Source organism: Rhinatrema bivittatum, chromosome 10 (assembly GCF_901001135.1).
Source record: "Rhinatrema bivittatum chromosome 10, aRhiBiv1.1, whole genome shotgun sequence".
NCBI classification, from domain to species: Eukaryota; Metazoa; Chordata; class Amphibia; order Gymnophiona; family Rhinatrematidae; genus Rhinatrema; species Rhinatrema bivittatum.
In genome coordinates this window covers 124,364,945-124,387,616 of record NC_042624.1, presented here as the reverse complement: position 1 = coordinate 124,387,616, position 22,672 = coordinate 124,364,945, and the positions used below count along the sequence as shown (strand labels likewise).

At 52.1% G+C, this 22,672-nt stretch overlaps 1 protein-coding gene across 1 annotated transcript in view; it reads left to right on the top strand.

Annotated features, from left to right (window-relative positions):
* The window catches only part of IPO13 (importin 13), a gene marked incomplete in the record, with an annotated part of 134,215 nt that extends 112,672 nt beyond the window's left edge, over positions 1–21,543 (top strand). Inside the window, 5 exon segments of the mRNA XM_029618753.1 lie at positions 2,761–2,827; positions 4,475–4,533; positions 5,696–5,785; positions 15,505–15,686; positions 17,079–21,543. Of these exon segments, the coding sequence (XP_029474613.1) occupies positions 2,761–2,827; positions 4,475–4,533; positions 5,696–5,785; positions 15,505–15,686; positions 17,079–17,175 (495 nt within the window).
* Between the last annotated feature and the right edge of the window lie 1,129 nt (positions 21,544–22,672).

Below are 22,672 nucleotides of genomic sequence, written 5' to 3'. Positions count from 1 at the left end.
AATCCAGAATCATCTACAAAGATCTAACAATAATTCACCATAACCTGAATCCTAAGAATGAATTGCTAGGAATAAAATGTAATCCTCTGACTCCTATACAATCACTAAGAGCTCATAACAAAGGATTACTTGAAATCCTGACTATAAAAAAAACCTGCTACCTAAAACAAACAAGAGACCGAGCTATATCAATTGCAGGCCCTATGCTCTGGAACTCTTACCAGAAAACCTTCGAATATCTACCGACACCAAGAAATTTAAACAAGACCTGAAATCCCTGCTCTTCCACTGCCTTCTCGCTAACTCAGTAACTAAACGTTTTCCACTTAAATCCATACTATGACCTTTGATTGTCTTCCTGCTTATGCCTCCCTTTTAAGTCTCCCGTTGTTCATTAGGTTTACCTTCATACAGCATTGTGATCTAGTGATTCTCACGTGGAATGAGGGTCTATAAAAATCCTAAACAAATCATTAGGCCTGGGAGAAGAGTAACAGGTGTCCTCCGTGACAGCAGGACAGTCTCGTCTTTTCCAGAGCGCTGGAGAAGATAATGTTGGAGGTCACCTCAGGGGCGACCCTGAAGAACACTGGTTACAAGTAAGCAGCTGATGTGATGAGGCAGGGATGCTTGACTTGGCTCGCTCCTGGGGAAGGATGTGTGGAGAGGGTTGCTTGGGTGTTGCTCTCTTTGGAAAGAGTAGGGTTTATGGGCAGGCAGGTTTGCTACCTTTGCTGGGTGCTGCTCATTGCCCCAAGAGTTCCTGTTACCACCTTATTTTTTCAGCCACTTAAAACATCGATACTCTCTTTTCAGCCAGGGCTGTATTTTGTTCTCTGGGGTTGAGTTTAAAATGTGCAAATATGTAAAAGATTAGCAGGGGGACCATGCTATTGCTGGAAGGGAAGGGTGTGGCTTCTCATCTGGCCTGATGTGCTTCACTGTTTTGATTTCTTTCCTCTAATTACAGTTGATCAGGGGTCACTGGCCTGTAAGGAAGGGTGATGGGAAGAGCCTGTTTGTCACGCCTCCCTTTCCAGCTCCCCTTACTTGTAGTAGATTTGGAAAGTTGTCTCCCTGGCAGAGGAATAAAAAGCACAGGGGTTTTTCTCCTTAGTTTTGTTTCTACAACCTCTCCTTCTCCCAATAGCTCACACTCCTGCATCCTTCCCTGTTCCCTTGTCCCACTGCTTTCTCTCCCCAGCACTTTGCATCACCCTCTGCTTCCCCTTCCCCATACATGGTAAGCACACCAGGGAAAGAAACGGTGACAATTCGAACTCTCTTCACTCTGTGTAGATATGCTAATCCTGAAAAGCTGATTTATTTCCCTGCTTGTGTGCACGGTACTACAAGAGGAGCCTCTGCTGCTCATGGCTCACCTGCTCTTTGTCCCGGGCCTTGCTCTGTCTGCAGTAGTAAACAGGTAGTGCTACTGCTCTCTTAATTCTTATTCCTAAGCCTGGAAAAAAAGCAGAGAATGCAAAGCCCGGGGAGCCTGAGCAAAGTCCCCAGGCAAGGCTGCAGGGGCCCAGTGTGAAGTGCTTGTCGAGGTAGCAGGAAACAGTACCTGGGAATCTTCCATCCTTCTCTTAACCATGGGGTTCAAGAATGGACAAAAATGTGCAGCACATCCAGTCCCTGCTCATTGAGCTTTATATCTGGGCACAGAGCCAGAGACATTTATCACTTTCAGATTCCAGAGTGGGAGGAAATGCATTAATCATTTTCAGAAATAATTTTAGGTGAGCCATACTCACAAGCCGTACAATAGAGTGAACTCTCCAGACTATCCTGTGTAACGCTGACCGTGCGCACCACAAGTCCAGGCTTCTGTCTATCTCTCCATTAAAGCTACATCCAACTCAAACAAAAAGACAAAGGAAATCACTATAATAGGCTTAAAAGGTTGTCATGTAACAGAGTGCTAATAAGCAGCAAAAATGTCTGAATGCACTCGGCTTCTCTTTCTGAGAGGTAAAAAGCATAGGCTCATGATAAAGTTATAAGCAGTGTCATTTAGTTAGTTTCCTGTCCTGCATGGTTTGGGTCACAAAGCCCTGCGCTCCTGTCACTGCTGCTCATGCTGCAAGGGACAGCGATTGGTGCAGAACAGCCAGCTCCGATGTGAACACGGCAGGAGCTTTACATGAGCTGTCAGAAATCTGCTCCCTTTAGATTCTGTGTCTCTGGTGCAAGACATAACAGGATCCCAAATAAATTCTGCACACAGATATTAGAGTTGTGAGAACAGCCCTATAACCCTGGGCATTCAGCCAGATTGCCAGTAAGATCAGGGTGCAAAGTCATGAATCCTCAAGAACACTCAGTCCCCATCTGCTGGAGCCACAAGAGGAGGACAGAATAGAAACCCAAAATGTAAGAGTTCGGGGTCTGAGAATGTCCCAGGAGCCTTGCACCCTCCATGAATGGGTTCCTCAGGAATATGAGTCCAGGTTCAGAAATACACACACTGTCATTGATATGCTATGGACAGTATACTGGTGCATGCAGCACACGTTTCCTCCTGCCATCCTGTACTGACTCCAAGAATCAGACCTGTATGCAAACTCTTCCTTAGACACCTGCATTTGAAGAGATCCAAATCCAGAATTAGAACGTCCTACTTTCCTTGTGCCATATCAAAGCTAGTGTTCAGTGAAAATGCCCTTATTGAGAACTTGCAAGGAAGTGTTGTGTAAAACCTTACTGCCCTGTGGTATGGGAGCAGGCTTTAATCTATGTGTGTGTGCTTTGCAGGCTCTGAAAAGGAAACCAGACTTGTTTTTGTGTAGTAACTTGGACGTCAAAGCTGTCTTTCAATGTGGTGAGTACAGCAGGGAACAACTAATGGAATAGAGTGACAATGACTTTATTCTGTGATACAATGTGGTGAGTTCAGCAGGGAACAGCTGATGGAATAGAGTGACAATGACTTTATTCTGTGATACAATGTGGTGAGTACAGCAGGGAACAGCTGATGGAATAGAGTGACAATGACTTTATTCTGTGATACAATGTGGTGAGTTCAGCAGGGAACAGCTGATGGAATAGAGTGACTGACTTTATTCTGTGATACAATGTGGTGAGTTCAGCAGGGAACAGCTGATGGAATAGAGTGACAATGACTTTATTCCGTGATACAATGTGGTGAGTTCAGCAGGGAACAGCTGATGGAATAGAGTGACAATGACTTTATTCCGTGATACAATGTGGTGAGTTCAGCAGGGAACAGCTGATGGAATAGAGTGACAATGACTTTATTCCGTGATACAATGTGGTGAGTACAGCAGGGAACAGCTGATGGAATAGAGTGACAATGACTTTATTCCGTGATACAATGTGGTGAGTACAGCAGGGAACAGCTGATGGAATAGAGTGACAATGACTTTATTCCGTGATACAATGTGGTGAGTACAGCTGATGGAATAGAGTGACAATGACTTTATTCCGTGATACAATGTGGTGAGTACAGCAGGGAACAGCTGATGGAATAGAGTGACAATGACTTTATTCCGTGATACAATGTGGTGAGTACAGCAGGGAACAGCTGATGGAATAGAGTGACAATGACTTTATTCCGTGATACAATGTGGTGAGTACAGCAGGGAACAGCTGATGGAATAGAGTGACAATGACTTTATTCTGTGATACAATGTGGTGAGTTCAGCAGGGAACAGCTGATGGAATAGTGACAATGACTTTATTCTGTGATACAATGTGGTGAGTACAGCAGGTCTCTATCCCCCACATGCCCGTTTCCCTTGGAATAAACAGTCCTGTTAGCAGATCCCAAACTCGGAGACATCTGTCCCTCTATGCTCCCATCTCCCCTGGAATATGCCAGGCAGATTTTAAGGAAAAGATTAGAGACCTGTCTAGAAATTGTTTATTTTTATGAAGAAATAAAAATCTGTTGCCATGCCTTGAGGAAGGATTGTATGGCTAGGTCCTGCATTTCATGCACCACTGTAAGCAGGAGCTAGGTTCAGTTCTGTTGGGCATATTTAGGGCTCCTGGTTGCATGGCCCCCAGCTACAATGGGATTTCCAAGGGGGATATAAAATCCGCAGGGAGCTGCAAATGAAGGCTCCTGGTGGCTGGATGCCATTGCTGCTTCTGAGTGAGCTGGAGGAAACGTACATCTCTAAACAGTGGAGAAGTGCAGGATAGAAGGACTGGAAGGAGAACATAAGAACCTGCCATACTGGGTCAGACCGAGGGTCCATCAAGCCCAGCATCCTGTTTCCAACAGTGGCCAAACCAGGCCACAAGTACCTGGCAAGCGCCCAGACATTAAATAGTTCCCATAGCCTTCCTATAGCACAGGATTCTGCGTAATTGCTGTAAAAGGAGCTCATTTCTGCTGGGTCTAATATGGAGAACAATTGGGATGTGGGAGCTCATCCTCTTGAGTCATGAGAGAGGAAATTAAACTTGGTTTTCTAAGAGTTTCATAATTTCTGTGTTCTAGGTGTCATCTCTTTGAAGTTTCCAGAAGCTCCTACAGTCAAGGCCTCCTGTGGGTTTTTTGTAAGTAATGAATTTGCTTCTGCTTCTTCTACCCCATCTGCAGTGTCTACAAGCAGAGCCTGGCCCCTCTCCTACCTCTCCAAGGTTTAAAAAGTTTTTACTGTGAGTTTTTGCCTCTACAGCCAACTTCTTTTCAAATTCTCTCTTAGCCTGTCTTATCAATGTCTTACATTTAACTTGCCAATGTTTATGCTTTATCCTATTTTCTTCTGTTGGATCCTTCTTCCAATTTTTGAATGAAGATCTTTTGGCTAAAACAGCTTCTTTCACCTCCCCTTTTAACCATGCCGGTAATCGTTTTGCCTTCTTTCCACCTTTCTTAAAGTGTGGAATGCATCTGGACTGTGCTTCTAGGATGGTATTTTTTAACAATGACCACGCCTCTTGCACACTTTTTACTTTTGTAGCTGCTCCTTTCAGTCTATTTCTAACAATTTTTCTCATTTTATCAAAGTTTCCCTTTTGAAAGTTTAGCACGAGAGCCGTGGATTTGCTTACTGTCCCCCTTCCAGTCATTAATTCAAATTTGATCCTATTATGATCACTATTGCCAAGCGGCCCCACCACCGTTACCTCTCTCACCAGTGTGGCCTCTTGTGATAGTATAAATTTGGAGCATATTTCCCATGAACAAGGACAATCTGAATCTTAAAAGCCACACAGTGATTCAGATAAATTAAAAAGCCATAAGAATTCTGTAGCTCAAAGAACAATTTTAAATAGAGCACGTAGGATAGCGGCAATTATCCCAAGATAGTAAATGAAAGACCTCAGCATAAACTTAAATCAAGTATACTCACTGAAACTGGTCAGGAAGCACAAACCGGCCAAAGTCCCTAAGGGATCGGAAGGGGCGGTGAAGTCCGAAGACAGCAGAAAGCTGCATCTCCTCTGATTGGCTGATTCAGTCAGAGAGGGAACGTGAACTCATGACTTTGGGTGCTGGGAAGTCCGGTGCAATAGAGGACACCATTACTACCCTGCCAAGAGCCCAGCAGCACATTATCCACACCAAGGATCCCATCCAAGGCCTCTCACAATTTCCCAGAAATTCCTGGAGCTAGGACTCAGCAGCCTGTGATTCCAGTCACTTGCATGGGGGCAGTTTCCTTGGAAGAGCAAGCTGTGAGAGATGTTTATGCACCATTATCTTTTATTACAGACAGAAATGTTGCCTCGCTGTGGGGAAATAGTTCCAGTTGGACAGGTGGTGCATGAAAACGGCAAGGTGCTACTGCAGGCTGTACTGGAGGTGAGTGAGCAGGGCCGGGCACCCAGCAATGATACTGCAGGCTGTACTGGAGGTGAGTGAGCAGGGTCAGGCACCCAGCAATGATACTGCAGGCTGTACTGGAGGTGAGTGAGCGGGGTCGTGCACCCAGCAATGATACTGCAGGCTGTACTGGAGGTGAGTGAGCAGGGCCGGGCACCCAGCAATGATACTGCAGGCTGTACTGGAGGTGAGTGAGCAGGGCCGGGCACCCAGCAATGATACTGCAGGCTGTACTGGAGGTGAGTGAGCAGGGCTGGGCACCCAGCAATGATACTGCAGGCTGTACTGGAGGTGAGTGAGCAGGGCCGGGCACCCAGCAATGATACTGCAGGCTGTACTGGAGGTGAGTGAGCAGGGCCGGGCACCCAGCAATGATACTGCAGGCTGTACTGGAGGTGAGTGAGCAGGGTCGGGCACCCAGCAATGATACTGCAGGCTGTACTGGAGGTGAGTGAGCAGGGCCGGGCACCCAGCAATGATACTGCAGGCTGTACTGGAGGTGAGTGAGCAGGGCCGGGCACCCAGCAATGATACTGCAGGCTGTACTGGAGGTGAGTGAGCGGGGCCGGGCACCCAGCAATGATACTGCAGGCTGTACTGGAGGTGAGTGAGCGGGGTCGTGCACCCAGCAATGATACTGCAGGCTGTACTGGAGGTGAGTGAGCAGGGCCGGGCACCCAGCAATGATACTGCAGGCTGTACTGGAGGTGAGTGAGCAGGGCCAGGCACCCAGCAATGATACTGCAGGCTGTACTGGAGGTGAGTGAGCAGGGCTGGGCACCCAGCAATGATACTGCAGGCTGTACTGGAGGTGAGTGAGCAGGGTCGGGCACCCAGCAATGATACTGCAGGCTGTACTGGAGGTGAGTGAGCGGGATGTATCCCAGACAAGTGACTGAATTGTTAGGCCTTGTGTGAATTCTCGTTTTCTGTAGCATTTATTCATTCATATACACTTACGTTTCCTATTTCTAGAAGGATTCCAGGTGGATACAGCAATAGTTATACTGCTGTTCTCCAGGTTTAGCCTCTATGCTTCCCTTTCCTATCTGGCTTTCATCCTGGAACATGTATATATCAAAAATCTTTCTCCGTCACCAGTGCTCTGTGAAATAGTAGCATCTGTTGCTTCCAGTTTCTCCCATACGTTTTCATGTACACTACATGAGCTGCAGCAGTGCACTGCTATCCCCTGACTCGGGATGCGGCTCTTCTGTGAGCTGCTACCAGTCTTATTCCACTGCAGACCACAAGGGGTGCTGTGGAGCTCCCAAGGGTTGTGAGACTCTCTTGAGCAGGAAGCAGCCAAAATATTCCACTTGCCAGTGTAGAGAAGTAAGATTATAAATTTGCAATTTGTTTTCTAGGCACAATGCCTCCTTCCCTGTACGTACCAGGATCAGTCCAGACTGCTGGGTTGTGTCTCCCCTCCAGCAGATGGAGTCAGAGAGAAAACTGAAAGCACCTCCCAGATATACTGGTGTGGCACCTGCTGTCCTTCAGTATTTCCTCTGACTCCAGCAGATGAGAGACATAACCTGCGGTTTGTCCTGACTAAATTTCTTTCAGGTGTTTTTTGCTCTTTTCCGCCTAAACTATCTACGCTGTCTAGCTCAACTGGGTTTTTCCTAGTTTAAAAAAAAAAAAAAAAAAAGGGTGATTATTTCTTGAGTGTTGTTAGGTTAACAGCAGTGCCTTTTTTGGCTCAGGGTTCAGGCAGGCGTGGAGAGCTTTGCTCTCCTTATTTACCCGGATTAAGTGTCCCCTTGGTCTCGGGGGAGAGTTCACCGGTGGGCCGGTCACCCTCCCCCACCTTGTTTGCCAGTGCTGACTGAAGAGGGCTGTCTTAAATTAAAAAAAAAAAAAAGTAAAAAGTACCTGTCGTGAGCACTTAAGTCCTGCTGGTGGCAGGCAGTACTCTAGTTTATGCCCTAGCCTGCCGCGCTTACCAGGGACTCCGGAGGGGGTGGATTTTTGGTTCACCCGGCGATTTTTTTCTAGCTGCTGTTTGGCGCACTTTTTTGCTGAGCACTTACTTTTGGCGCGTCTTCGGTCCTGTCTCCGGATGCCGCGATCTTCGGCCTGCACGGCCTGTGGCAGGGCGGGGGCGCGACTCTCCAGGGAGGGTCTCTGCTCCCGTTGTATTCCCGGGGGCGAGGGACCCTCCCGGGGGCCGAGCGCTGCCCGCAGCGGTACTGTGGCGTCTTCGTCGGCACGGCAAGGGAGACTGGCTGCCACGCGGTCGTCAGCCCCGCCTCCCTGTGAGAGGGAGCCGGCGGCCATTTTAGACGCGCGGCAGCCTGCTGAGTTGGATTCGGAGGATGAGGGTTTCTCTCCTCTCTCGCCGCCTGATTTAAGCCCGCGCAGCGGAACTGACCTGTTGGGTCCTCCAGCCCCTCCCCCTTCGGGCTCCACTAAACGGAGGGTTCCTTTTTCCTCAAAATTCGTGCTCTTAATGCATCAGGCATTTTTAGAAGCTGAGGCAGGCTGGGAGCCGGACTACCCCCCCCCCCCCCGCGAAGGTTCCTAGGGTTTCTCCCAGTACAGGTTTAGCGGGGGCGACTGGAAAAGCGGGAGCTTCAGGGGGAGCCGGCAACATTTCTTTAGGGGGCGCAGGTGATCCAGGAAGACTTGATGTCGACCAGGTATCTCCGGATGCTGCGGAGGCAGGGGTCTCGGAACCACAGGAGGCTCTCGAGGGGGATGACCCCGAAATTTTGCGCCTGTTTGGCAAGGATGAGCTTAATTTCCTCATCCAGCATGTGTTAAAGGAATTAGAGATTCCCGCCCCGCAGCAGGACACAGATACGTCAACGGGGGATGTAGCTATGGCGGGTTTGAGGGCCCCCCCGCAAACTTTTCCTTTACATCCCAAGGTTGTACAGTTGGTTTCTAAAGAATGGGAGGTCCCAGAGGCATCCCTGCGGGTTAGCAGGGCAATGAATAAGTTGTACCCTCTGCCCTCCCAGTCTTTGGAAATTTTTAAGGTTCCTGCCGTCGATTCGGCGGTCACCGCTGTGGTGAAGCATACTACCATTCCGGTCACGGGAGGCGTAGCGTTGAAGGATCTTCAGGATAGGAAGTTAGAGGTGCTCCTGAAGCGCATGTTTGAAGTGGCGGCCCTGGGGGTCCGTGCGGCAGCTTGCAGCAGTATGGTGCTGAGAGCCACTCTCCGCTGGGTTCAGCAGTTGCTTACCACGCAGGAGCTCCCACCTGCCGAGGCGGAACAGGCCAACTGCGTGGAGGCGGCGGTCGCTTACACAGCGGACGCCTTGTATGATTTGTTACGAACCTCTGCCCGTACTATGTCCTCAGCGGTCGCTGCTCGCCGATTGCTTTGGCTTTGCCGTTGGTCGGCGGATGCCTCGTCTAAGTCGCGTCTGGCCGCCTTCCCCTTCAAGGGGAAGTTATTGTTTGGTGAGGAGTTGGACCAACTCATCAAGGACCTGGGGGATAATAAGGTGTATAAGTTGCCGGAGGACAAGCCCCGTCAATTTCGTCCTTTCGGGAATGCGCGGTTCCGGGGGCAGCGCAGATTTCGCTCCGGAAGGGGGGGCTCCTTTTCGCAAAAACAGCAAGGCCCAAGGTCGCAGTCGTGGTCTCCTTGGTCTTCTTCCTTTCGTGGCAGACGGCCGCAGCGATTGGGAGCTTCCCAGCAACCGTCCGCTGGGAAACCTCCCCAATGAAGGCGCGCTGGCCCACTCCTCCTTCCCCCGCATCGGAGGTCGGTTATCCCAGTTTTGGGAGGAGTGGGCCAAAATCACGTCGGATCAGTGGGTTCTCGACGTGGTTTGCTCGGCCCCTCCGGGACTTTTTTATGATATCGCCTTGCGGGCCTCGAGAAAAGCAGCTGGTTATCGCCCAGACGGTAAACCACTTACGGGCCCTCGGAGCAGTGCTACCCGTTCCCTCGGACGAGACAAGAACGGGCCGCTATTCCATTTATTTCCTAGTTCCGAAGAAGGAAGGTACGTTCCGTCCTATTCTGGATTTGAAGCGAGTAAACAAGGCGCTACGCGTTCCCCGGTTTCGCATGGAAACTCTACGGTCTGTTATTGCGGCCGTCCACAAGGGAGAGTTTTTGGCTTCTTTGGATCTAGCCGAGGCGTATCTCCACATCGGAATCCGGGAACGGCATCAGAGATATCTGAGATTCATGGTGTTGGGAGAACATTACCAGTTTTGCGCCCTCCCATTCGGCCTAGCTACGGCTCCGAGAGTGTTCACCAAGGTTCTTGTGGTGGTCGCAGCCGCCCTGCGACGTCAAGGGGTATTGGTACATCCCTACCTGGACGATTGGCTCATACGGGCGAAATCGGAGAGCGACTGCAACAGAGCGGTCCAGTTGGTGGTGCAGCAACTTCAGTCGCTAGGCTGGGTGGTCAACTTTGCGAAGAGCCAGCTGATTCCAAGTCAGCGGTTGGAATTTTTGGGAGCACGTTTCGATACCCTGGTGGGCAAGGTATTCCTGACTCGGCAGAGGATGGAACATCTGATGTGTCAGGTGCAGAGGCTGCTGGGTCTCCATTTGCCCACAGCCTGGGATTATATGCAGGTCATTGGACATATGGTGTCTACTCTGGAGATGGTACCGTGGGCTTTTGCTCATATGCGGCCCTTGCAAAGGGCTCTTCTTTCGCGCTGGGATCAGAAATCCGAGGATTACGGAGTACAGTTACCTCTGTTGGAGCCGGCGCAGTCCAGTTTAGCGTGGTGGTTGGTCCCGGACAATCTGCTTCAAGGAGTGGACCTCGAGCCCCCCAATTGGGTCATAGTGACGACGGATGCCAGTCTGACCGGTTGGGGAGCTGTCTGTCAATCGCGTGCGGTACAAGGATCGTGGACCCCTCGCCAAGCTTCGTGGTCCATCAACCGTCTGGAGACCAGGGCGGTCCGCCTCGCCTTGCGTCAGCTTCTGCCCTTAGTACGGGGACGGGCGGTTCGGGTCCTCACAGACAACGCCACCACGGTAGCTTACATAAACCGCCAGGGCGGCACGAGAAGTCAGCAGGTGGCGGTCGAGGCGTCCTTGTTAATGGCCTGGGCGGAGCGCCATCTCGCCCGCATCGCGGCCACTCACATCGCAGGCGTAGACAACGTGCAAGCGGATTATCTCAGTCGCCAGCACTTGGATCCCGGGGAATGGGAGCTCTCGGACCAGGCGATGGGTCTCATCACCCGGCGATGGGGAGTGCCGCGACTAGATCTGATGGCAACTCGGCTCAATGCCAAGGCGGCGCGTTTTTTCAGCCGGAGGCGAGAACACGGTTCGGAGGGGGTGGATGCCCTAGCGATTCCATGGCCTCATCACATCCTCCTATATGTGTTTCCCCCCTGGCCCTTGGTCGGCAAGGTGTTGAGGCGTCTAGAATCCCATCAGGGGCCAGTGATTCTGGTGGCTCCCGAGTGGCCAAGAAGACCATGGTTTGCCGACCTCGTCAATCTAGCCAGGGACGGGCCTTTGCGGTTGGGCCACCTTCCGAACCTTCTTCGTCAAGGACCAGTATTTTTCGATCTAGCGGATCGCTTTTGTCTGGTGGCTTGGCTTTTGAACGGAGGCGCTTGAGAAGGAAAGGTTATTCTGAACTGGTGATTTCTACCTTGCTTCGTGCGCGGAGACCCTCTACCACGCTTGCTTATGCCAGGGTGTGGAAAGTTTTTGATTCCTGGTGCGCGGCCGCCCAAGTTCAGCCTCGTCGTGCGGTAATCGCGGACATCCTTACTTTTCTTCAGGATGGTCTGAAGAAGGGGTTAGCTTACAGTTCGCTAAGGGTCCAGGTGGCGGCTCTGGGTTGTTTGAGGGGAAAGATTGAAGGCTCCTCTCTCGCGTGTCACCCGGATGTCTCCCGATTCTTGCGCGGGGTTAGAAATTTGCGTCCTCCTCTCAGAGCCCCTTGTCCTTCCTGGAACCTGAATTTGGTTCTCAAGGGCCTCACCGTCGCGCCCTTTGAGCCGTTGAAGCGAGCCACCTTAAAGGATCTCACCCTCAAGACAGTGTTTTTAGTAGCTATAGCGTCAGCGCGTCGGGTATCGGAGCTGCAGGCACTCTCGTGCAGGGATCCGTTTTTGCGTATCTCTGATGCCGGGATCTCGTTACGTACGGTTCCCTCGTTCTTGCCTAAGGTCGTATCGGCTTTTCACGTCAATCAGTCCGTGGACTTGCCGTCGTTCTCGGAGAACGAGTTGCGGTCTTCTCATGGTTCCGACTTGAAGCGTTTGGATGTTCGGCGAGTGCTCTTGCATTATTTGGAGGTCACCAATGCTTTTCGGTGGTCGGATCATCTGTTCGTGTTGTGGCAGGGGGCCAAGAAGGGTTTACAGGCCTCTAAAGCAACTATTGCCCGATGGCTGAAGAGCGCGATAGTGGCCACGTACATTGGGTGTGGTAAGTCCGTTCCAGACGGGCTTAAAGCTCACTCTCTCCGTTCACAGGCGTCTTCCTGGGCTGAGAGTACTCTAGTCTCTAGCCAGGAGATTTGCAGGGCGGCCACTTGGAAGTCGTTGCATACGTTTGCCCGACATTATCGGGTAGATGTTCGGGGGCCGTCAGCGGATTCTTTTGGCAGCAGTGTGATTCGAGCGGGACTCTCGGGGTCCCATCCCATTTGAGGCGGCTTGGGTACATCCCAGCAGTCTGGACTGATCCTGGTACGTACAGGGAAAGGAAAATTATGTTTCTTACCTGATAATTTTCGTTCCTGTAGTACCAAGGATCAGTCCAGACGCCCGCCCTATATGGTGCAGGAGACTCCGCTCGAATTCTTTTTCTGCAACACTTCTGATTTGAACATGGTAAGTGAAATTTTCCTCCTGTCTTTTTTTTGGAGAAATAATGTCTTCGGACCGTAGATTTGTTGGTCGCTTCGTTTGCGTTCTCTTAATGTTTGCCTTTTATGCAGGCCATTCCGGTTACCTTACTTACTACTTGAGCTAGACAGTTCATATGGTTATTTTTTGGCTAAGGGTGCGGAGGAGTTCTTCTTCTTCTGCTTTGTTATACATTATACTGAAGGACAGCAGGTGGCACACCAGTATATCTGGGAGGTGCTTTCAGTTTTGTCTCTGACTCCATCTGCTGGAGGGGAGACACAACCCAGCAGTCTGGACTGATCCTTGGTACTACAGGAACGAAAATTATCAGGTAAGAAACATAATTTTCCTTTGTGCTCCGGGCCTCCCTTCCTCAATGCACTCAGCCTCCTTGTGCTCCGGGCCTCCCTTCCTCTATGCACTCAGCCTCCTTGTGCTCCGGGCCTCCCTTCCTCAATGCACACAGCCTCCTTGTGCTCCAGGCCTCCCCTCCTCAATGCACACAGCCTCCTTGTGCTCCGGGCCTCCCCTCCTCAATGCACACAGCCTCCTTGTGCTCCGGGCCTCCCTTCCTCTATGCACTCAGCCTCCTTGTGCTCCGGGCCTCCCTTCCTTTATGCACTCAGCCTCCTTGTGCTCCGGGCCTCCCTTCCTCAATGCACACAGCCTCCTTGTGCTCCGGGCCTCCCCTCCTCAATGCACACAGCCTCCTTGTGCTCCGGGCCTCCCTTCCTCTATGCACTCAGCCTCCTTGTGCTCCTGATTGGGTCTCCCTCATGTGTGCTCTCTCCTAGGCTTTCATCATGTGCACTACCTTATTGTACTCTGGGCCTCCCCTGCTCCGTGCACACTGTCTCATAGTATTGCAGACTTCCCCTTTTCTCTGCATACTGTCACATTGTATATCCAACTGAGCCTCCCTCATCATCATTGGCCTCCCTCACATGTCCTCCCGGCTGGGCCTCCCTCACATGGCCCTCCCTCACATGGGCCTCCCGGCTGGGCCTCCCTCACATGTCCTCCCGGCTGGGCCTCCCGTGCGTGCGCTGCCTCTGTCTTCCCCTGGCTGGGCCTCCCTCACACGTCCTCCCGGCTGGGCCTCCCTCACACGTCCTCCCGGCTGGGCCTCCCTCACATGTCCTCCCTCATGTCCTCCCGGCTGGGCCTCCCTCACATGTCCTCCCGGCTGGGCCTCCCTCACATGGCCCTCCCTCACATGGGCCTCCCGGCTGGGCCTCCCTCACATGTCCTCCCGGCTGGGCCTCCCTCACATGGCCCTCCCTCACATGGGCCTCCCGGCTGGGCCTCCCTCACATGTCCTCCCGGCTGGGCCTCCCTCACATGTCCTCCCTCACACGTCCTCCCGGCTGGGCCTCCCTCACATGGCCTCCCTCACACGTCCTCCCGGCTGGGCCTCCCTCACACGTCCTCCTGGCTGGGCCTCCCTCACATGGGCCTCCCTCACATGGGTCTCCAGGCTGGGCCTCCCTCACACGTCCTCCCTCACACGTCCTCCCGGCTGGGCCTCCCTCACACGTCCTCCCGGCTGGGCCTCCCTCACACGTCCCTCCCTCACACGTCCTCCCGGCTGGGCCTCCCTCACACGTCCTCCCGGCTGGGCCTCCCTCACATGGGCCTCCCGGCTGGGCCTCCCTCACACGTCCTCCCTCACATGGTCCTCCCGGCTGGGCCTCCCTCACACGGTCCTCCCGGCTGGGCCTCCCTCACACGGGCCTCCCTCACACGTCCTCCCGGCTGGGCCTCCCTCACACGGGCCTCCCTCACACGTCCTCCCGGCTGGGCCTCCCTCACACGGGCCTCCCTCACACGTCCTCCCGGCTGGGCCTCCCTCACACGGGCCTCCCTCACACGTCCTCCCGGCTGGGCCTCCCTCACACGTCCTCCCGGCTGGGCCTCCCTCACACGTCCCTCCCTCACACGTCCTCCCGGCTGGGCCTCCCTCACACGTCCTCCCGGCTGGTCCTCCCGGCTGGGCCTCCCTCACACGTCCTCCCGGCTGGGCCTCCCTCACACGTCCTCCCTCACACGTCCTCCCGGCTGGGCCTCCCTCACACGGTCCTCCCGGCTGGGCCTCCCTCACACGGGCCTCCCGGCTGGGCCTCCCTCACACGGGCCTCCCTCACACGGGCCTCCCTCACACGTCCTCCCGGCTGGGCCTCCCTCACACGGGCCTCCCTCACACGTCCTCCCGGCTGGGCCTCCCTCACATGGCCTCCCTCACACGTCCTCCCGGCTGGGCCTCCCTCACACGTCCTCCCGGCTGGGCCTCCCTCACATGGGCCTCCCTCACACGTCCTCCCGGCTGGGCCTCCCTCACATGGGCCCTCCCGGCTGGGCCTCCCTCACACGTCCTCCCTCACACGTCCTCCCGGCTGGGCCTCCCTCACACGTCCCTCCCTCACACGTCCTCCCGGCTGGGCCTCCCTCACACGTCCTCCCGGCTGGGCCTCCCTCACACGGGCCTCCCTCACACGTCCTCCCGGCTGGGCCTCCCTCACACGGGCCTCCCTCACACGTCCTCCCGGCTGGGCCTCCCTCACACGGGCCTCCCTCACACGTCCTCCCGGCTGGGCCTCCCTTACATGGGCCTCCCTCACACGTCCTCCCGGCTGGGCCTCCCGTGCGTGCGCTGCCTCGGTGTCTTCCCCTGGCTGGGCCTCCCTCATTGTGTTTCTGGCTGGGGCTCCCTCACACGTCCTCCTGGCTGGGCCTCCCTCATTGTGTTTCTGGCTGGGGCTCCCTCACACGTCCTCCTGGCTGGGCCTCCTTCGTTGTGTTTCTGGCTGGGCCTCCCTTATCTGTGCAGCTTCTCGGTTTTTGCAGAATATCTATTACAGCAGGTCTGACGTTTGACTTGTTTCTTGTAGGGAATTGGTGGGCAGGCATCTCGCAACCTGATGGACCATTTTGCTGAGATTCTTTTTGCTCTGAACAAACAATGTTTCAGCTACTTGAGCATCTGGATCAAGGAAGTCCTGCAAGAGGAGGGTTTTCCCTCCAGCCGCGTCAGCCCTGAGCAGAAAGAGACCTTCAGCCAGCAAGTGCTGAGGTGTGTGAGTGTCTCTGCATGGGTGCAAGGCTGCCTGGTCACGCTCATACTTCCCTCTGTGTCTTTGTGTTCATGCCTGCATCATTATCTTGCACAGGTGCATATGTTTCCATGTCTCTGCATGTGTGAATGTTTGTGTTTGTCTATGCATGTGTCTGTACATGTGTGTGTGTCCATTTATCAGGGCTTTTACATAGAGAGACGGCTTTTAAGGATAATACTTTTTTTTTTTTTTTTTTTTTTATTAGGGGTGCATTATCACTGGCTAGGAGAGGACAGGGCTGGGCAGCACAGAAAGAGCGTGTGATCGCAGGCTGGGCAGCGCAGAAAGAGTATGTGATCATGGAGGAGTAGCCTAGTAGAGCAGTGGGCTATGAACAGAGAAGCCAGCGTTCAATTGCATGGCTATTCCCTGTACATACCCGGATCAGGCCAGACAGTGGGTTGAGCCTCCTGTCCAGCAGATGGAGACAGAGAAAAGCTCAAAAGGTATCCTATATCAGGACAGAGCTCCCCCTGTGTCCCTTCAGTATTTCTCTGTCTCCAGCAGATGCAGAACCTCTGGTTCCCTTTCTTTGTAGCACTTTTTGGTCTGCAGAGGTTCTCCTTCCTCTTTCTCTAGTTATAAAGTGCACCCCTCCCTGAGAAAATATGGCAGAAACCTCATAGTATTTTCTTGCAAAAAAAATACTGAGAAAATACTGCAGAGGGGCCCTAAAAAGCATGTGATGCTGGCCCTTGTCACCCAGGACTACTGTTGTTTTTAAAGAGCCCTGAAGGCTGAAACTACACCCCCCAAAAGTTGAAAATTTCCCTCTGAGGCTGTCCCCTGAGCCCAACCCACCCTGCTACCTTTCAAGGCAGTGCAAAACCTAAAAGTAAAAAAAATAAATAAATGACCATATAGTCATATGCCAATGTCCCATCCCCTTCCCAAAATAGAGCAGAATCTCTAGTGCCTGTCGCAATGCTGGTCATCTACTCTGAAGTGCCGAAAGGCGGAATAGAAATCAACATCCCTAAATCTTGCTGGCTGGGCAGTGCAAAAGAGGTGGTGAGCACTGTTCTCTTACAGCGTTAGTGGCTCGGTGTGGATCCCTGCAGGGCACACTTCCTCAGGGGCCTGCATTTGAAAGCTGAGGCCAGTGGGGATGCTGGAAATTCCTACACAGACTTTCCCTCTCTTTCCCGGTGCGTGTGAGTGTGGCTTGCACTTCGCAAACATCGTCTTCCCCATTCTGAAAATTGCCTTCTGTATCCCTCTGAATCCTTCCTCTCCCTGTGCCTTTGCTCTGTTCTCCATTCATTGACTTGGTGTGACCTTGTCCAGGGGTGAAGTCCGGAGAGCTGGCACTTCTGACCCTTCTTTTTCTCTGTGCTTTGCGTTGGCAGAGAGCGCGTCAATAAGAGACGTATGAAGGAAATGGTGAAGGAGTTCACCTTGCTGTGCCGAGGTCTGCATGGAACGGAGTACACGGCGGATTACTGAGCCCCGAGCTGCTAGAGAGACTGTCCTGCTGCTTCTGCCAGTGCTGCGGGCACGGCAGCCACACTACCAGTGACTGAGGACCGAACGCTCTAGAACAACTCTTTCTAGAGCCTTTTCTCACTTCTCTAGCAGAACAATATCCACTTTGCAAGGGAGCTGCAGAAGGGCTGCACTGTGGGCCTCTTGGAAGTTTGCACACTTTTCTGAATGTGAGCTGCAACAAGCAAACCTCTTCCCTTCAGGACTGATAGTCGCAGTCATATTTCTAAATTGGGGATCTGTTTTCAATCAGTTTCTGGGGGCAGTAGGGAGGGAAGTGAATGAGAAGGACCAGAGGGGAGCAGGGTAAGAATTTCTTTCTTGCTGTAAGCCTGTCTCACATCCTTCAAAGCTTCTATGCTGTCCCAGAAGCCAAAGAAAGAAGCTAAGGTACTAAAGAGCTGCCTGCACATCCCAAAATTTTAGCACCTCACCTCTAACTAGCTGATGTGTTCCCCTCAGGGTCCCATGTTACCCAACGTTCCCCATAATGTACAGCTTCACATGCCACTGACCCCTGCACTGTACAGCTTCATGCATCACTGATCACCTGTACACACGTCTGATCCCCTGCACTGTACAGCTTCATGCATCACTGATCCCCTGCACTGTACAGCTTCATGCATCACTGATCACCTGTACACACGTCTCTGATCCCCTGCACTGTACAGCTTCATACATCACTGATCGCCTGTACACAACGTCTCTGATCCCCTGCACTGTACAGCTTCATGCATCACTGATCACCTGTACACAACGTCTCTGATCCCCTGCACTGTACAGCTTCATGCATCACTGATCACCTGTACACACGTCTCTGATCCCCTGCACTGTACAGCTTCATGCATCACTGATCACCTGTACACACGTCTGATCCCCTGCGCTGTACAGCTTCATGCATCACTGATCGCCTATACACAACGTCTCTGATCCCCTGCGCTGTACAGCTTCATGCATCACTGATCTCCTGCACTATACAGCTTCATGCATCCCCTGCGCTGTACAGCTTCATGCATCCCCTGCGCTGTACAGCTTCATGCATCCCCTGCGCTGTACAGCTTCATGCATCACTGATCGCCTGTACACACGTCTGATCCCCTGCACTGTACAGCTTCATGCATCACTGATCGCCTGTACACAACATCTCTGATCCCCTGCGCTGTACAGCTTCATGCATCACTGATCGCCTGTACACACGTCTGATCCCCTGCACTATACAGCTTCATGCATCACTGATCGCCTGTACACGTCTCTGATCCCCTGCGCTGTACAGCTTCATGCATCACTGATCGCCTGTACACAATGTCTCTGATCCCCTGCGCTGTATTGCTTCATGCATCACTGATCGCCTGTACACAACGTCTCTGATCCCCTGCACTGTACAGCTTCATGCATCACTGATCGCCTGTAAACACGTCTGATCCCCTGCACTGTACAGCTTCATGCATCACTGATCGCCTGTACACACGTCTCTGATCCCCTGCACTGTACAGCTTCATGCATCTCTGATCGCCTGTACACATGTCTCTGATCCCCTGCACTGTACAGCTTCATGCGTCACTGATCCCCTGCACTGTACAGCTTCAAGCGCCCTGAATTGCCTGTAGACACATCTCTGATCCCCTGCGCTGTACAGCTTCATGCGACACTGATCCCCTGTGCTATAGAGCATCATACATCACTGATCCCCTGCGCTGTACAGCTTCATGTGACACACATCCCCTACGCTGTACAGCTTCAAGTGCCCTGAAATGCCTGTAGACACGTCTCTGATCCCCTGCACTGTACAGCTTCATGCGCCACTGATCCCCTGCACTGTACAGCTTCATGCGTCATTGAATTGCCTGTGCACACATCTCTGATCCCCTCCACTGTACAGCTTCATGCGTCACTGAATTGCCTGTGCACGCGTTTCTGATCCCCTGTACTGTAGAGCTTCATGTGCCACTGATCCCCTGCGCTGTACAGTTTCATGCGTCACTGATCGCCTGTACATACATCTCTGATCCCCTGCGCTGGTAGCTTCATGCACCACTGATCCCCTGCACTGTACAGCGTCATGCATCACTGATCCGCTGCACTGTACAGCTTCATGCATCACTGATTGCCTGTACATACATCTCTGATACCCTGCGCTGTACAGCTTCATGCATCACTGATCCCCTGCACTGTACAGCTTCATACGTCATTGAATTGCAATTACACACATCTCTGATCCCCTGCACCTTACAGCTTCATGCGCCACTGATCCCCTGCACCTTACAGCTTCATGCATCACTGAATTGCCTGTACACACGTCTCTGATCCCCTGCGCTGTACAGCTTCATGCGACACTGATCCCCTGTGCACTAGAGCATCATGCATCACTGATCCCCTGCGCTGTACAGCTTCATGCATCACTGATCGCCTGTACATCTCTGATCCCCTGCGCTGTACAGCTTCATGTGACACTGATCACCTCTGCATACATCTCTGATCCCCTGCACTGTACAGCTTCATGCGCCACTGATCCCCTGCACTGTACAGCTTCATGCGTCATTGAATTGCCTTTACACGCGTCTCTGATCCCCTGCACTGTACAGCTTCAAGCGCCACTGATCCCCTGCACTGTACAGCTTCATGCGTCACTGAATTGCCTGTGCACACGTCTCTGATCCCCTGTACTGTACAGCTTCATGCTTCACTGAATTGCCTGTGCACGTCTCTGATCCCCTGCACTGTACAGCTTCATGCGCCACTAATCCCCTGCACTGTACAGCTTCATGCATCACTGAATTGCCTGTACACACATCTCTGATCCCCCTGCACTGTACAGCTTCATGCGACACTGATCCCCTGTGCTCTAGAGCATCATGCATCACTGATCCCCTGCGCTGTACAGCTTCATGCGCCACTAATCCCCTGCACTGTACAGCTTCATGCATCACTGAATTGCCTGTACACACATCTCTGATCCCCTGCACTGTACAGCTTCATGCGCCACTAATCCCCTGCACTGTACAGCTTCATGCATCACTGAATTGCCTGTACATACATCTCTGATCCCCTGCACTGTACAGCTTCATGCGCCACTGATCCCCTGCACTGTACAGCTTCATGCGTCATTGAATTGCCTTTACACGCGTCTCTGATCCCCTGCACTGTACAGCTTCAAGCGCCACTGATCCCCTGCACTGTACAGCTTCATGCGTCACTGAATTGCCTGTGCACACGTCTCTGATCCCCTGTACTGTACAGCTTCATGCTTCACTGAATTGCCTGTGCACGTCTCTGATCCCCTGCACTGTACAGCTTCATGCGCCACTAATCCCCTGCACTGTACAGCTTCATGCATCACTGAATTGCCTGTACACACATCTCTGATCCCCCTGCACTGTACAGCTTCATGCATCACTGAATTGCCTGTACACACGTCTCTGATCCCCTGCACTGTACAGCTTCATGTGACACTGATCCCCTGCACTGTACAGCTTCATGTGACACTGATCCTCTGCACTGTACAGCTTCATGTGCCACTGATCCCCTGCACTGTACAGCTTCATGCGTCACTGAATTGCCTGTGCACACGTGTCTGATCCCCTGCACTGTACAGCTTCATACTTCACTGAATTGCCTGTGCACGTCTCTGATCCCCTGCACTGTACAGGTTCATGCGCCACTAATCCCCTGCACTGTACAGCTTCATGCATCACTGAATTGCCTGTACACACGTCTCTGATCCCCTGCACTGTACAGCTTCTACTGCTCGTTTTGTCTGGACATTAGTGTAAGAGAGAAATACTACCCCCCTATTGTGAGACAGTTTTTAACAATTGTACTGTAAGAGGTGAATTGTGCGAGGTGGGGAGTGATGGGGTTTTCTTGGCAATTTATTTATTTCAGCATTTATAGAGCACCCTAAAATAGGGCAGTGTAGATCCGATTACAGAGAGGTACATTGAATCCCGTCCCCAAAGTTATGTGACTTCCCAGAGGTCACAAGGTGTGTCAGTTAGTGGTGACCCTTAGTGCGTTAACGTCTCTGCTGCACTGCTCCTAGGCCAGGGTGTGTAAAAGCTGTGTCGTGCCCGCATTGTGCTGCTCCTGTGCCGAGGGATGTGGAAGCTGTGTCATAATACCCCCTGTGGTGGTTAGGAGTGTAGGGCAATTTGCCCACTGCACTGCTCCTGGACCGGGGCGGACACATCCTCAAGAGATAATTTGGAAGCAGAGCCTAGATCTTGAAGAATCAGTGGGGAAACACTATTGAAATATCCCCCTCCCCAACCAGTTTTCTGTTTTTGTTTGCTTTTTATTTATTTTTAATAAACTATAATACCTTTTACCCTCCTCAGGACTCTGATTGACTATAGGCTAAGCAGCTCTGTACCTACTGCAGGGTGGTCTCTCACCGGTTCCCAGGGAAGGTGCAGCGCTGTCCCCCATGTCATCGTAGCACTGACATGGAGTCCTAGCTCTCGGGAGCACAGAGCAAAGAGCTGCTCCCAGGTTGCTGTATGAGTGTCTCGGAGACCACTCTCCCAGAAAGGAGCTCTCACCCTCAGCCTTGCTTTGATCCCGAGAGTGGGGGCTCTGCCTGATGTGATCCCACTGTTGGAAGGGGGTGAGGGGGGCTTTCACCGGTTGTCAGAGGTAATTATTCTGCCACTGCTCTTGCTATGCTCTTGGCAGAGCGAGACTCTTTCGATTACAGATTATGTATATGGGGGGGTAGATTTCAATAAATCTCAAAGTGGCAAAATACACCAATTCTTTTGTACACTCCTACCTTTTACCAGTCTTCAAAGAGAAGCTATCAGGCTGCCCGGGAGAAGAAACTGAAGATTCAGTTTTACATGTGTACTTTTCTTCATGCCTGATCCAAACACCTTAACAACACCTGCATGTCCTAGACTTGAAAGCCAGGGATGAAGTACATTCTGTCTGAATGGGGAAGCCCTTGTCCATGCCTTTACTGGCTAGGAGTCTGGTTAGGCAAGTGGTGGGCTTGGCGCAGGGTTCCATTACTCTATTGGTCCTGGTGCTTTGAGCTGGCCCACCTTGTGCTGATTTGAAGATCTTATGCAAAGTTGTAGGATCCCCTTTGGAAGTAACTGGAAATGATGTAGGCTGTAATGCCGCTTATTGGACCCTACATGAGCTTTTGAGATCTTCCAGTCCTGTTCTTCAGATGGGATTGCAAGGCTGAAGGAATTAAATATTTATAGCAAGACTTGGTAGAGGACTTCAGGAGCTGTCCTGACCAGGATGTTAAATTGCTGCCTTAATCTGTGTTAATCCTTAAGAGCAATTTTATAAAAATGCAAGGAAGAAGCACCCAGGAGCTGAAATATTTATCCATTACATTCAAGTAATGGACTGAATCAAGACATTCCTGACTTGTTATATAAATATTCCAGGATGAAAGCCAGAGAGGAAAGGGAAGTATAGAGGCTAAATCTGGAGAACAGCAGTTTCC